Source organism: Stenella coeruleoalba (assembly GCF_951394435.1).
Source record: "Stenella coeruleoalba genome assembly, chromosome: 3".
NCBI classification, from domain to species: domain Eukaryota; kingdom Metazoa; phylum Chordata; class Mammalia; order Artiodactyla; family Delphinidae; genus Stenella; species Stenella coeruleoalba.
Genome location: NC_137148.1, coordinates 60,851,046 through 60,863,899, shown reverse-complemented (window position 1 = coordinate 60,863,899; position 12,854 = coordinate 60,851,046). Strand labels below are relative to the sequence as shown.

Genomic DNA, 12,854 nt, shown 5'->3' with positions numbered 1-12,854 from the left:
AGATTCCAGGAGCATTTATAAGGTTGGGGCTCTGTGGGACAAATTTGGGATCACAATTGGAGGAGAGGTACCCTAGGTTAGGCCTAAGGTGAACACAGAAGCATGAGAAGGATGAGTTACTAAACACTGGTTTCTGAAATATGAACAGGTCCTTTTAACTAAAAATTGATAACAACAAAAGATCAGAAAGAGAAATTAAAGAAACAATCCCATTTACCATCACATCAAAAAGAATAAAATACCTTGGAATAAACCTACCTAAGGAGGCAAAAAACCTGTACCCTGAAAACTATAAGATGTTGATGAAAGAAATCAAGGATGACACAAACACATGGAAGGATACCATGTTCTTGGATTGGAAGAATAAATATTGTGAAAATGACTATACTACCCAAGGCAATCTACAGATTCAGTGCAATCCCTATCAAGATACCGATGACATTTTTCACAGAACTAGAATGAAAATTTTTTTAATTTGTAAGGAAACACAAAAGACCCTGAATAGCTAAAGCAATCCTGAGGAAGAAAATCAGAGCTGGAGAAATCAGGCTCCCTGGCTTCAGACTATACTTCAAAGCTACAGTAATCAAAGTGGTATGGTACTGGCACAAAAACAGAAGTATAGATCAATGGAACAGGACAGAAAGCCCAGAAATAAACCCATGCATCTATGGTCAATTAATCTACAACAAAGGAAGCAAGAATATACAATGGAGAAAAGATAGTCTCTTCAATAAGTGGTGCTGGGGAAACTGGACAACTACATGTAAAAGAATGAAACTAGAACATTCTGTAACACCATACACAAACTCGAAATGGATTGAAGACCTAAATGTAAGGCTGGCTACTATAAAACTCTTAGAGGAAAACATAGGCAGGACACTCTTCACCATAAATCACAGCAGTATCTTTTTGGATCCACCTTGTACCTAGAGTAATGAAAATAAAAACAAAAATAAACAAATGGGACCTAATTAAACTTAAAAGCTTTCGCACAGCAAAGGAAACCATAGACAAAACGAAAATACAACCCACAGAATGGGAGAAAATATTTGCAAATGAAGCAACCAACAAGGGATTAATCTCCAAAATACACCAACAGTTCATGCAGCTCTGTATCAAAAAAAAAAAAAAAATCAAAAAATAGGCAGAAGATCTAAATAGACATTTCTCCAAAGAAGACATACGGATGGCCAAAAGCACATGAAAAGATGTTCAACGTCACTCAATGAGAAATGCAAATCAAAACCACAATGAGGTATCACCTCAAACCAGTCAGAATGGCCATCATTAAAAAGTCTACAAATAACAAATGCTGGAGAGGGTGTGGAGAAAAGGGAACCCTCCTACACTGTTGGTGCAAATGTAAATTGGTACAGCCACTATGGAAAATGGTATGGAGGTTCCTTAAAAAACTAAAAATAGAGCTACCATATGACCCAGCAATCCCACTCTTAGGCGTATACCCAGAGAAGACTGTAATTCAAAAAGATACATGCACCCCAATGTTCACTGCAGCACTCTTTACAGTAGCCAAGACATGGAAGCAACCTAAATGTCCCTTGACAGATGAATGGATGAAGAAGATGTGGTGTATATATACACACACACACACACACACACACACACACACACACACACACATACATATACAATGGAATATTACTCAGCCATGAAAAAGAGTGAGATAATGCCATTTTCAGCAACATGGATGGACCTAGAGATTATCATACTAAGTGAAGTACGTCAGAAAGAGAAAGACAAATATCATATGATATCACTTATATGTGGAATCTGAAAAAAAAGATACAATTCAACTTATTTACAAAACAGAAATAGACTCACAGACTTTGAAAACAAATTTATGGTTACCAAAGGGGAAACACGGGGGGAGGGACAAATTAGGAGTTTGGGGTTAACATATATACACTAAATAGATAATCAACAAGAATCTACTGTATAGCACAAGGAACTCTACTCAATGTTCTGTAATAACCTATATGGGAAAAGGATCTGAAAAAGAATGGATATATGTATAACTGAATCACTTAGCTATACACCTGAAAGTAACCCAACATTGTAAATCAACTATACTCGGATATAAAATAAAAATTAAATTCAAAAAAATTAAAAAGGATCTCAAAAAAATGAAAAGCTGTTTATCAACTGATATTATGAAAAGAATCTGTGATTCAGAGTAGACTTAGTATATTTTATGTTCTCTCTAGAATTTCCTCCAATGACAGAATAAAACTCCTGTAAGCTTTGGAAACATGTCCTTGGAAGAGTTGAACACCTGTTTATCCAGTTACCAAACATCCACTGAGTCTTCCATACACATGGTTTGTGCTGAGGACACACAAAGTGTTCATGCACCCCCACCACACCTGGCCACAAGCAGCTGACTTTTTCTTTTAAGTTACATTTCGTTTACACCTTTAGGCCCAGCCTCTGTCATTAAAGGTAACCATCATAATGTATAGCAAAATATTCTGTTTGTGGGTAACAAAACAGGAACTGTCTTACCATCCCAAGCATCAAACATGTCTGTTATGAAGTAGTCAATAAAGGAGATCTGGGACTTGGGGATGCTACAGGTATTCCGGTCGAATACTGGCATCACTACAGGTAGCCCCTGTCTCTTCTCTTCATCAGTCTGTAAGAAATAACACAGGGCTGTAGGGCACATAAGGAGCTGTCACAGTAACATCTAGTTTGTCAGAACCACTCTGTGAAAATGGGTCATAATCCAGTTGTATCTGTGAAGAAATTGGCTTGGCAAGGTCCTGAGGCTTATATAAGACAACCACCTGATAAGCTCCAGTGACTGGATTCAGGTCTTCTGACTCTCAAATGTGTTATGCTATCTTACAGCACCTCCTGAAGCACTTATCTCAGGATTTGTAGCCCCTTTTCTGAGATCTGTTTTCATGATCGCAAGGTCAAGACTATTTTCAAAGTAACACTAATAATACTAAGTGGCGTTTATACTGAGGGTACAGGAGCGATGGTGTGTTTAAAACTGCTGACGCCTTAGTGTGAATCAAAGAACTGGCACCAAGCTGTACAAATAGTCATTGTATTATTCACTGTCATATGCTTGCACTTTAAAAAGAAAGCCAGTTTCACTTAAGAATGTCTTCATTAAAGTAGTAAGAATTATTAATCTTATTTAAACTTGACCTTTGAAAATACGTCTTTTTAATATTGTGTGTGACAAAATCGGAAGTACATACAAAGCCCTTGTGCTGCACATCAACGTATTATGGTAGTCTGGATGAAAAGCAGTTAGGCAGTTGAGCTGAACTAGCTTCTTTTTTTCATGAAATAACTATGTTTTACTCAAAAGAATGACAAACTGAGATTTTTCAGATTGGGGTATTTGGTCATGCAATTCTCAAGATATGTGTAAATCTGAGTATTTTGCACATTAGAGTGTATGTTTTATGCATAAGGTCATAATTCACTGGGCTGAAATTGAGATCCACATTTACTGGTAGTATGCTGAACCAGAGGCTGGCTGATCAGAGACCTCATTTGTAGCCTGATTTTTAGGTCACATTGTCTTGTGAACATTAGTACTTTCCTTTCTGGGAAAAGGACACCTAAACAGGGAGATTACCTTAAAGAACTTAAAAGTGGTTCTTTCCCGTTCCCCATTCACATACTTTGAGAATAACTAGGAGTAGGATTTTAAGTCTTCTCTGTGGGTCCTGGGAAGCCCCGATAATGGCCTCCTACCAGTTTTTGGCTCAGCTTGCTCATTTCAGGTCAGTAGATTAGGCAGCCTTAAAATAGCCACTGCTGTTCAAGGAGTAGTTTGGGTTTTTTCCCCTCTCTTTCTGGCAAGCTCAGAACTGCTTGTCCTATTTTTCTTTATTCATGGGGTCTCTTCCCATCCTTGAAAGCTGCACCTAACTTACTGGGTCCTCGGCTGCCCTTTGCCCCTGCCAACCCTTTTAGACATTATCAGCTATTCTTTTATTCTGCCTCAGCGGTATGTTCCAGCCATATAGGCACACAACCCTCCCCCCCCCGCCCCCCGTCCCCAAATGCATTACTTGTAGCTACTTGTGACATGTTTGTCTATCACAAATAATAAACATTAGTCCTTAGAGCCTCTTCTTTGAAAGTAGGCCTCTTTTAAATGGCATCTTGTGGTCTACTACGTTATTCTCCTTTAATTCCTCTTCACACTGCCAAAGTTGCTGTTTTCCTTATATAAAAATTCTGGTTTTCCTCCCTACTAATTTTGCTCATAACCCTTTGTTCTCCCAGAACTCTCCCAGAATGTCCTTTCCCATTTCTAAATTTTGAAATCCTTCAAAAACAAAAACAAAAACACCAGCTCTAACACCTTTTCCACAAAGCCCTTTTATATAGAAAAAAAAACTCTTTCTGAACTCTTAGGACTTAACATATACCTCCTTTAGAAGTGTTTTCATTTTTTTGTTTGTTTTTTTTTTTGCGGTACGCAGGCCTCTCACTGTTGTGGCCTCTCCTGTTGTGGAGCACAGGCTCCGGACGCGCAGGCTCAGCGGCCATGGCTCATGGGCCCAGCCGCTTCGCGACATGTGGGATCTTCCCGGACCGGGGCACGAACCTGTGTCCCCTGCATCGGCAGGTGGACTCTCAACCACTGCACCACCAGGGAAGCCCTTTCATTTATTTTTAATTTACCAATGTATGGACCTGTTTATGTCTGTCTCCCTCCCCTACTGTATTATGAGCTACCCATGGTGCAGTCTGTTCCCCAGACTGCACCATGGAGATGATAATCTAGTGAATGAATGGAGGATTTCCAAGTTTTTGTGGAAATTCAGGATCTAAAAATTTGAGGATGAAAAGATACTTCCAAAGGCTCAGTTTACCCCCCTTCCCCTAGAGAGAGTTTAGTTAGTGCCCAGGCACATCATAGTCTCTTGAGGGACCAGATTTCTGTTCCAGGCAAGGGTGAGCCATTGCTTTCCAGGGAGGAGTCATTTATTTACTGTGACCCGGGGCCATTCCCAGAAGGGAGGTGGAGCTTCCCTAGAGAGGCAGCACACCTGTGCAAAGTACTCCTCGGAGATCCTTCCGGCCCATTCGATACATAGGTCCAGGGGGCGGCATGGATTGGCCACGTCAGCACACTTAATCATCATGCGCTTAATCAGGATTTGATTTTCAGGAAAGTTCTTCCCAGTAGGGTTGCATTCACAGTCACTGCCTTCAATCTGGAAAACAGATAGTCACATCAGGATGGTTTCAATATGATGGTGAAGCCCACAAGGGCCAGCTGACCAGATATTAGATGGCAGTCACCCAGGCAAACTTAGGCATGAGACTTGATGAAGGAGGCCTTCCCATCCTTAATTCCATATATGATACATTGATATATTCTTGGGGACGGGGAGCAGTCAAACAATACAAACACACAGAGCTTAAAAGGCCGAAGTCCCTATCATCACCCATCCACAACCTCACTTTCATCCTCTTCCCCAGAGGTAGCTGCTACAAAGCAGGTTTTTGTTTTGTTTTTAATGATTTGCTATGTAATCTTAAGGAAGGAGAGCTTTTCTCCCAGTTTTATCAGGAAATGTGTAAAAGCACAAATTCCACTTTCTTAATACATTAAAGATGGGGAAATGCCACATACATGTGACCCTTCAATTATTTCTTGATTTCTTTCTACTTAATATGCCTGACAGCTCCCTCTCTCCTGTGACCTTCTATCCCACCCCCAGTTACCCACCTCCTCCCATTTTGTTCTTTCTCTTCAGGTATGTGTCCACTCATGCTTTCCAGGCTGCTCTTCTGGCTGGGTGGTAGGGAGGGTGAGACATGTAAGTGTTGGGGGTACTAGGAGCAGAAAGCGGGCCAGGGCAGGAGCAGGTATATTCAGCCATGGTAGAAAGACTGGTTGTACACTAATACCTACCTAGTGATGGATGTCAGCGGTCCAGAGCCAAGTGGACAGGTCTGTGAGTAGGCTTATGTAAATGCGACAACAGGTCAATTATACAAAACCTAGAAGACTACGATTCCCTGATTTCAAAGATACCATGGAACTGACTGTGTAAACATCTAATTAGCTCTCCAGAGCTCTGCCAAGCTGAAGGACTGTATGACATTTAAGGATTTTTTTGTTTTGGGACTGGACCTATTAAACCATCAATGGGCAGAATTATATTCTGAAGGTGGGTATTTTGATTACTTACCATTGGGAAGATACTGCTTGCTATAGTTACTGCAGTACATAAATCTCAACAGAGTTGGGGGCTTACTTGGATAGATGACCTTCCCAACTCTAAATTCTATGATTCTGTTTAATTTCCCCCTCTTAAATCCCCAGATCCTTGCTCCCATAAGTCCTCTGTGGAAGGAGAGGGTCCTGGCATTGTGCTGTGGAATCCCTGGGGGATGGAGCAGAACACAGGTGAGGTGGACACTGTTCCTCCATCCAGGCTGGTCATGTGGTGGGTCCTACACAGATAGTTTCCTTACTGATCATCAAGTTACATCTAAGACAACCATTCCTCATTCATCCACATATGCAACCCTCATACAGGAATGAATGAAAAGCTTTTCTAACTTTATGGGGCTATGAACAGCCTTACAGTATAAGAGGGCAGTTGATCTCATTTTAAACAGTAAGAGATGTGAACTTATGTCCATGTTCTTAAAACCCAAGTTTGTAGGGACCTTAAGGCAGGTCTAAGGCACATCAGTAAATTTTAAAAAGGAGAAAGACTTGTATTTTTGTTTTCAACTAGTCACTCCCAATTTAACTTTCTGTAGTCTTTAGATACTGACAGGCTTTTAATGCACATCAGCAGGATTATAGTTCTTTAAAACATCTAATTTTGAGGTCTCCCAAGAGCTCAAAGACCAGAGAACTAGAAAGGCTCTGAAACCCCTAAAATGACACCATTTATTCCAGTCTCTGCTGTCTGCAGGCTCCTTTCATCATAGACTTTGGGCCTACTTTTGTCACTGCTGGCTTTATCTCAGTCAGGGCCTTTCTTTCAAGGAGCTCAGAGTTACTGTGGACACTCTCAATCTATTCTTGTCCTTAGGGAAAACAAGTGACCAGTACTTTCAGCCTTCTTTACCAACTCCAAGCAAATAACCATCTTGCATTCAAGATGGAGAGAAAATGCTTTGAGGCCAGAGTAGGCCCTGGTGTATCTTATTACATGGGAAATGCTTACCTCAGCTGCCATTGGCTTGTTGATACTGTTCACAAATTTGTTCACATGTTCAAAGTGTTTTGTCATCTCTGTTGCTAAAACCATATCAATAATAGCCTGGCGCAGTGTTCGATAATGGTTCCTAAAATAACCAGAAGACAAAGCGCCTTGTTCACATCATGTCCCGAATTAGAACTGTTCTACCATTTCACCACACTTCCCACAATCTAGGAGGAAGCTAGGGGCACAGAGTTAATGAGTGAAGATCACAAAAAAGTTTACCTGCTCATCTTCCTACTCAGCCAGGACTTGGTGACACTATTCCATTTTCCCCAGTGACAGCTGACCTTCATATGATTTATGAGTATATAAAAAAAAAAGTGTCCCAAGGGTACTTATTTCACAAGGTGATTCCCTTCTACCTTCCCTTGGCAATATCAAAATAGTGAAGTGAAAGGAAATGACAAGTTCTTTCCCTACAAGGCTAGTACAGCAACCTGGTGAGCTGTCCCATGGCATTCAGTGCAGACACAGTGATCCCTGTTACAGAGAAGTGTCATTATTTCTTTTGATGATGGCACTGGAAGAAAGTTTTCCAAATAATGAGCTGTTCTCTAGATTGCAATTAGATAGAAGTTATAATGGAAGGAGCAATAACCCTGCTCAAAATCACCCAGTTCCTATCATCTTTTTCTAACTTCAAGAGCCAGAATGGGGAACTGAATAAAATTGGCTATTGGCAAGAATTCTTCCTATGAAAGTTTCAAAAACAATACTTGATACTGATGAAGCCTTCAGTTGAAGGTGGAATAACTGGTCTCCATATTTTCTCAGGTTTCTGGAGACCAAACAGATGGGTTCAGGTTCATGTTGACAAGTCATCCTTGAGGCTTGAGTAAGCTCTGAGCTCCCTGTATACTGCCTTTTCTCAGGGGTCTGCACTCCAGCCTGGCTGTTGCTATGTAGGAAATACTCATAGCTTGATGGCAGGGTGGTGGCTGGCAAGAGGAATTGCTCCTATCTGTTCACATTTGGCCAACTCACCAGAGGGGGAAACCTGCCCTACCCTGTGGACTCCAGGAGCTCTGCTGAGAGCATGGAACACTGTCTCCTCATGAGTTAGGATTTTAAGTGACCGAAAATTGAGCTGGGGAAAGATGGGTAAGGATACATTTTCCTCAGGTTACACCAAAGACAGGATGTCCTTTTGAGAGGATAAAAATATCTGCTATATTTGTTAGTAGTATAATCAATATTTATAGAGTGCTTTGCAGTGTATAAAACATTTTCATGAACTCACTGAAGACCAGATGGAGTTTAAAAAGATGAACAGTCTAAGCAGAGAATGGAGGAGGGCTGGCTGCACATCAAAGAAACCTATGTGGTCAACGTTTGTGTACATCTTTATGAAGATGTTCTTGCAGCACCTGTGAACATTTAGCAGGCAGTGCTCGCCTTGTGAAGCAGCTCAGGGTAAAGGCACGGCCGCCAAAGTAGGAGTGAGAGCGACGTGACGCCGGGAGGGAAACCCCAAAGAGGCCGCAGCTGCAGGAGGCCAGAGTCCTGGCCGCTGTTGGCCTTCCCTGAGGGCTTCGACCAGGCCCTGCAGGCTGCACAGCAGCTGAGCGCCACCCGCCTCACGGACCCCGTCCTGCCTCACGTCGCCAACCCAGTCGCCCTGTTGCCAGAATGAGCTGAAGTGTGAAAATTGCTCAGCAGGACCAGGCATAGCACGGGCCTCTTCTCTTGTGGTTTCACTTGCCAAGACCACTATCTTGATAATTCTGAGCTCTTCCCACAAGTGTTCATCTAGGGGTATCTACCCCAGCCATGTGGCTGACAGGGTCTTGGTGCTCCGGCCTGGTGTCAGGCCTGAGCCACTGAAGTAGGAGAGGCAAGTTCAGGAAACTGGACCACCAGGGACCTCCCAGCCCCACGTAGTATCAATCAGCGAGAGTTCTCTCAGAGATCTGTGTCTCAATGCTATGACCCAGTTCCACCCAACAGCCAGCAACCTCCAGTGCTGGATGCCCCATGCCAAACAACTAGTGAGACAGGAATGCAACCCCACCCATTAGCAGAGAGGCTGCCTAAAATCATATTAAGTTCACAGACAATCCAAAACACACCATTGGATGCGGCCCTGCCCAACAGAAAGACAAGATCCAGCCCCACCCACCAGAACACAGGCACTGGTCCCCTCCACCAGGAAGCCTACACAAGCCACTGAACAAGCCTCACCCACTGGGGGCAGACACCAAAAGCAACAGGAACTATGAACCTTCAGCCTGCACAAAGAAGACCCCAAACACAGTAAGGTACACAAAATAAGCAGACAGAAATATGCAGCAGATGAAGGAGCAAGGTAAAACCCACCAGACCAAACAAATGAAGAGGAAATATGCAGTCTACCTGAAAAAGAATTCAGAGTAATGATAGTAAAGATGATCCAAAATCTTGGAAATAGAATGGAGAAAATATAAGAAATGTTTAACAAGGACCTGGAAGAACTAAAGAGCAAACAAACAATGATGAGCAACACAATAAATTAAAAATTCTCTAGAAAGAATCAATAGCAGAATAACTGAGGCAGAAGAACGGATAAGTGACCTGGAAGATAAAATAGCAGAAATAACTACCACAGAGCAGAATAAAGAAAAAAAAGAATGAAAAGAATTGAGGACAGACTCAGAGACCTCTGGGACAACATTAAACGCACCAACATTCGAATTATAGGGGTCCCAGAAGAAGAAGAGAAAAAGAAAGGGTCGGAGAAAATATTTGAAGAGATTATAGTTGAAAACTTCCCTAACATGGGAAAGGAAATAGTCAATCAAGTCCAGGAAGCACAGAGAGTCCCATACAGGATAAATCCAAGGAGAAATATGCCAAGACACATATTAAACTATCAAAAATTAAATACAAAGAAAAAAATGTTACAAGCAGCAAGGGAAAAGCAACAGATAACATACAAAGGAATTCCCATAAAGTTATCCACTGATTTTTCAGTGGAAACTCTGCAGGCCAGAAGGGAGTGGCAGGATATACTTAAAAGTGATGAAAGGGAAAAACCTACAACCAAGATTACTTTACCCAACAAGGATCTCATTCAGATTCGATAGAGAAATTAAAACCTCTACAGACAAGCAAATTTAAGATAATTCAGCACCACCAAACCAGCTTTACAACAAATGCTAAAGGAACGTCTCTTGGCAGGAAACACAAGAGAAGGAAAAGGCCTACAAAAACTAACCCAATACAATTAAGAAAATGGTAATAGGAACATACATATTGATAATTACCTTAAATGTAAATAGATTAAATGCTCCAACCAAAGGACACAGACTGGCTGAATGGTTACAAAAACAAGACCCATATATATGCTGTCTACAAGAGACCCACTTCAGACTTAGGGACACATAAAGACTGAAAGTGAGGGGACGGAAAAAGATATTCCATGCAAATGGAAGTCAAAAGAAAGTTGGAGTAGCAATTCTCATATCAGACAAAAATAGACTTTAAAATACAGACTATTACAAGAGGCAAAGAAGGCCACTACATAATGATGAAGGGATCAATCCAAGAAGAAAATATAACAGTTGTAGATATTTATGCACCCAACATAGGAGCACCTCAATACATAAGGCAAATGCTAACAGCCATAAAAGGGGAAATCGAGAGTAACACAATCATAGTAGGGGACTTTAACACCCCACTTTCACCAATGGACAGATCATCCAAAATGAAAGTAAATAAGGAAACACAAGCTTTAAATGATACATTAAACAAGATGGACTTAATTGATATTTATAGGACATTCCATCCAAAACCAACAGAATACACTTTCTTCTCAAGTGCTTATGAACATTCCCCAGGATAGATCATATCTTGGGTCACAAATCAAGCCTTGGTAAATTTAAGAAAATTGAAATCTAATCAAGTATCTTTTCCGACTGCAATGCTATGAGACTAGATATCAATTATAGGAAAACTGTAAAAGATACAAACACTTGGAGGATAAACAATATGCTACTAAATAACCAAGAGATCACTGAAGAAATCAAAGAGGAAATCAAAAAATACCTAGAAACAAATAACAATGAAAACACAATGACCCAAAACCTATGGGATGCAGCAAAAGCAGTTCTAAGAGGGAAGTTTATAGCAATACAATCCTACATCAAGAAACAAAATCTCAAATAAACAACCTAACCTTACACCTAAAGCAATTAGAGGAACAAGAACAAAAACCCCCCAAAGTTAGCAGAAGGAAAGAAATCATAAAGATCGGATCAGAAATAAATGAAAAAGAAATGAAGGAGATGATAGCAAAGATCAATAAAACTAAGGGCTGTTTTATTGAGAAGATAAACAAAATGATAAGCCATTAGCCAGACTCATCAAGAAAAAAAGGGAGAAGACTCAAATCAACAGAATTAGAAATGAAAAAGAAGTAACAACTGACACTGCAGAAATACAAAGGATCATGAGAGATTACTACAAGCAACTATATGCTAATAAAATGGACAACCTGGAAGCAATGGACAAATTCTTAGGAAAGCACAACCTTCCGAGACTGAACGAGGAAGAAATAGAATATATAAACAGACCAATCAGAAGCCCTGACACTGAAACTATGATTAAAAATCTTCCAACAAACAATAGCCCAGAACCAGATGGCTTCACAGGCCAATTCTATCAAACATTTAGAGAAGAGCTAACACCTGTCCTTCTCAAACTCTTCCAAAATATAGCACAGGAACACTCCCAAACTCATTCTACGAGGCCACCATCACCCTGATACCAAAACTAGACAAAGATGTGACAAAAAAAACTACAGGCCAATATCACTGATGAACATAGATGCAAAAATCCTCAACAAAATACTAGCAAACAGAATCCAACAGCACATTAAAAGGATCATACACCATGATCAAGTGGGGTTTATCCCAGGAATGCAAGGATTCTTCAGTATATGCAAATCAATCAATGTGGTACACCATATTAACAAATTGAAAGATAAAAATCATATGATCATCTCAATAGATGCAGGCAAAACTTCTGACAAAATTCAACACTGATTTATGACAAAAACGCTCCAGAAAGTAGGCATAGAAGGAACCTACCTCAACATAATAAAGGACAATATATGAAAGGCCCACAGCCAAATTCGTTCTCAATGGTGAAAAACTGAAACCATTTTCTCTAAGATCAGGAGCAAGACAAGGTTGTCCACCTTCACCACTATTATTCCACATAGTTTTGGAAGTTTTAGCCATGGCTATCAGAGAATAAAAAGAAAGAAAAGTAATCCAAATCGGAAAAGAAGTAGTAAAACTGTCACAGTTAGCAGATGACATGATACCTACCATACACAGAGAATCCTAAAGATGCTACCAGAAAACTACTATAGGTAATGAATGATTTGGTAAAGTAGCAGGATACAAAATTTATGCACAGAAATCTCTTCCATTCCTATACATTAATGATGAGAAATTGAAAGAGAAGTTAAGAAACACTCCCATTTACCATTGCAACAAAAAGAAAATACTTAGGAATAAACCCACCTAAGGAGACAAAAGACGTTTATGAAGAAAACTATAAGACACTGATGAAAGAAATTAAAGATGATACAAATAGATGGAGAGATATACCATGTTCTTGGATTGGAAGAATCAACAT

The 12,854-nt window shown here is 40.4% G+C and overlaps 1 protein-coding gene across 6 annotated transcripts in view; it reads right to left on the bottom strand.

Moving 5' to 3' along the window:
• PDE8B (phosphodiesterase 8B) overlaps positions 1-12,854 on the bottom strand; it is a 372,638-nt gene that overhangs the window by 1,910 nt on the left and 357,874 nt on the right. For all 6 annotated transcript variants that reach the window (XM_079917344.1, XM_079917345.1, XM_079917342.1 and 3 more), the window contains 3 exons: positions 7,194-7,314; positions 5,049-5,216; positions 2,527-2,656 (listed from right to left, as the gene is read on the bottom strand). In XM_079917344.1, the coding sequence (XP_079773470.1) occupies positions 2,527-2,656; positions 5,049-5,216; positions 7,194-7,314 (419 nt within the window). The remainder of the gene's footprint in view (positions 1-2,526; positions 2,657-5,048; positions 5,217-7,193; positions 7,315-12,854) is intronic.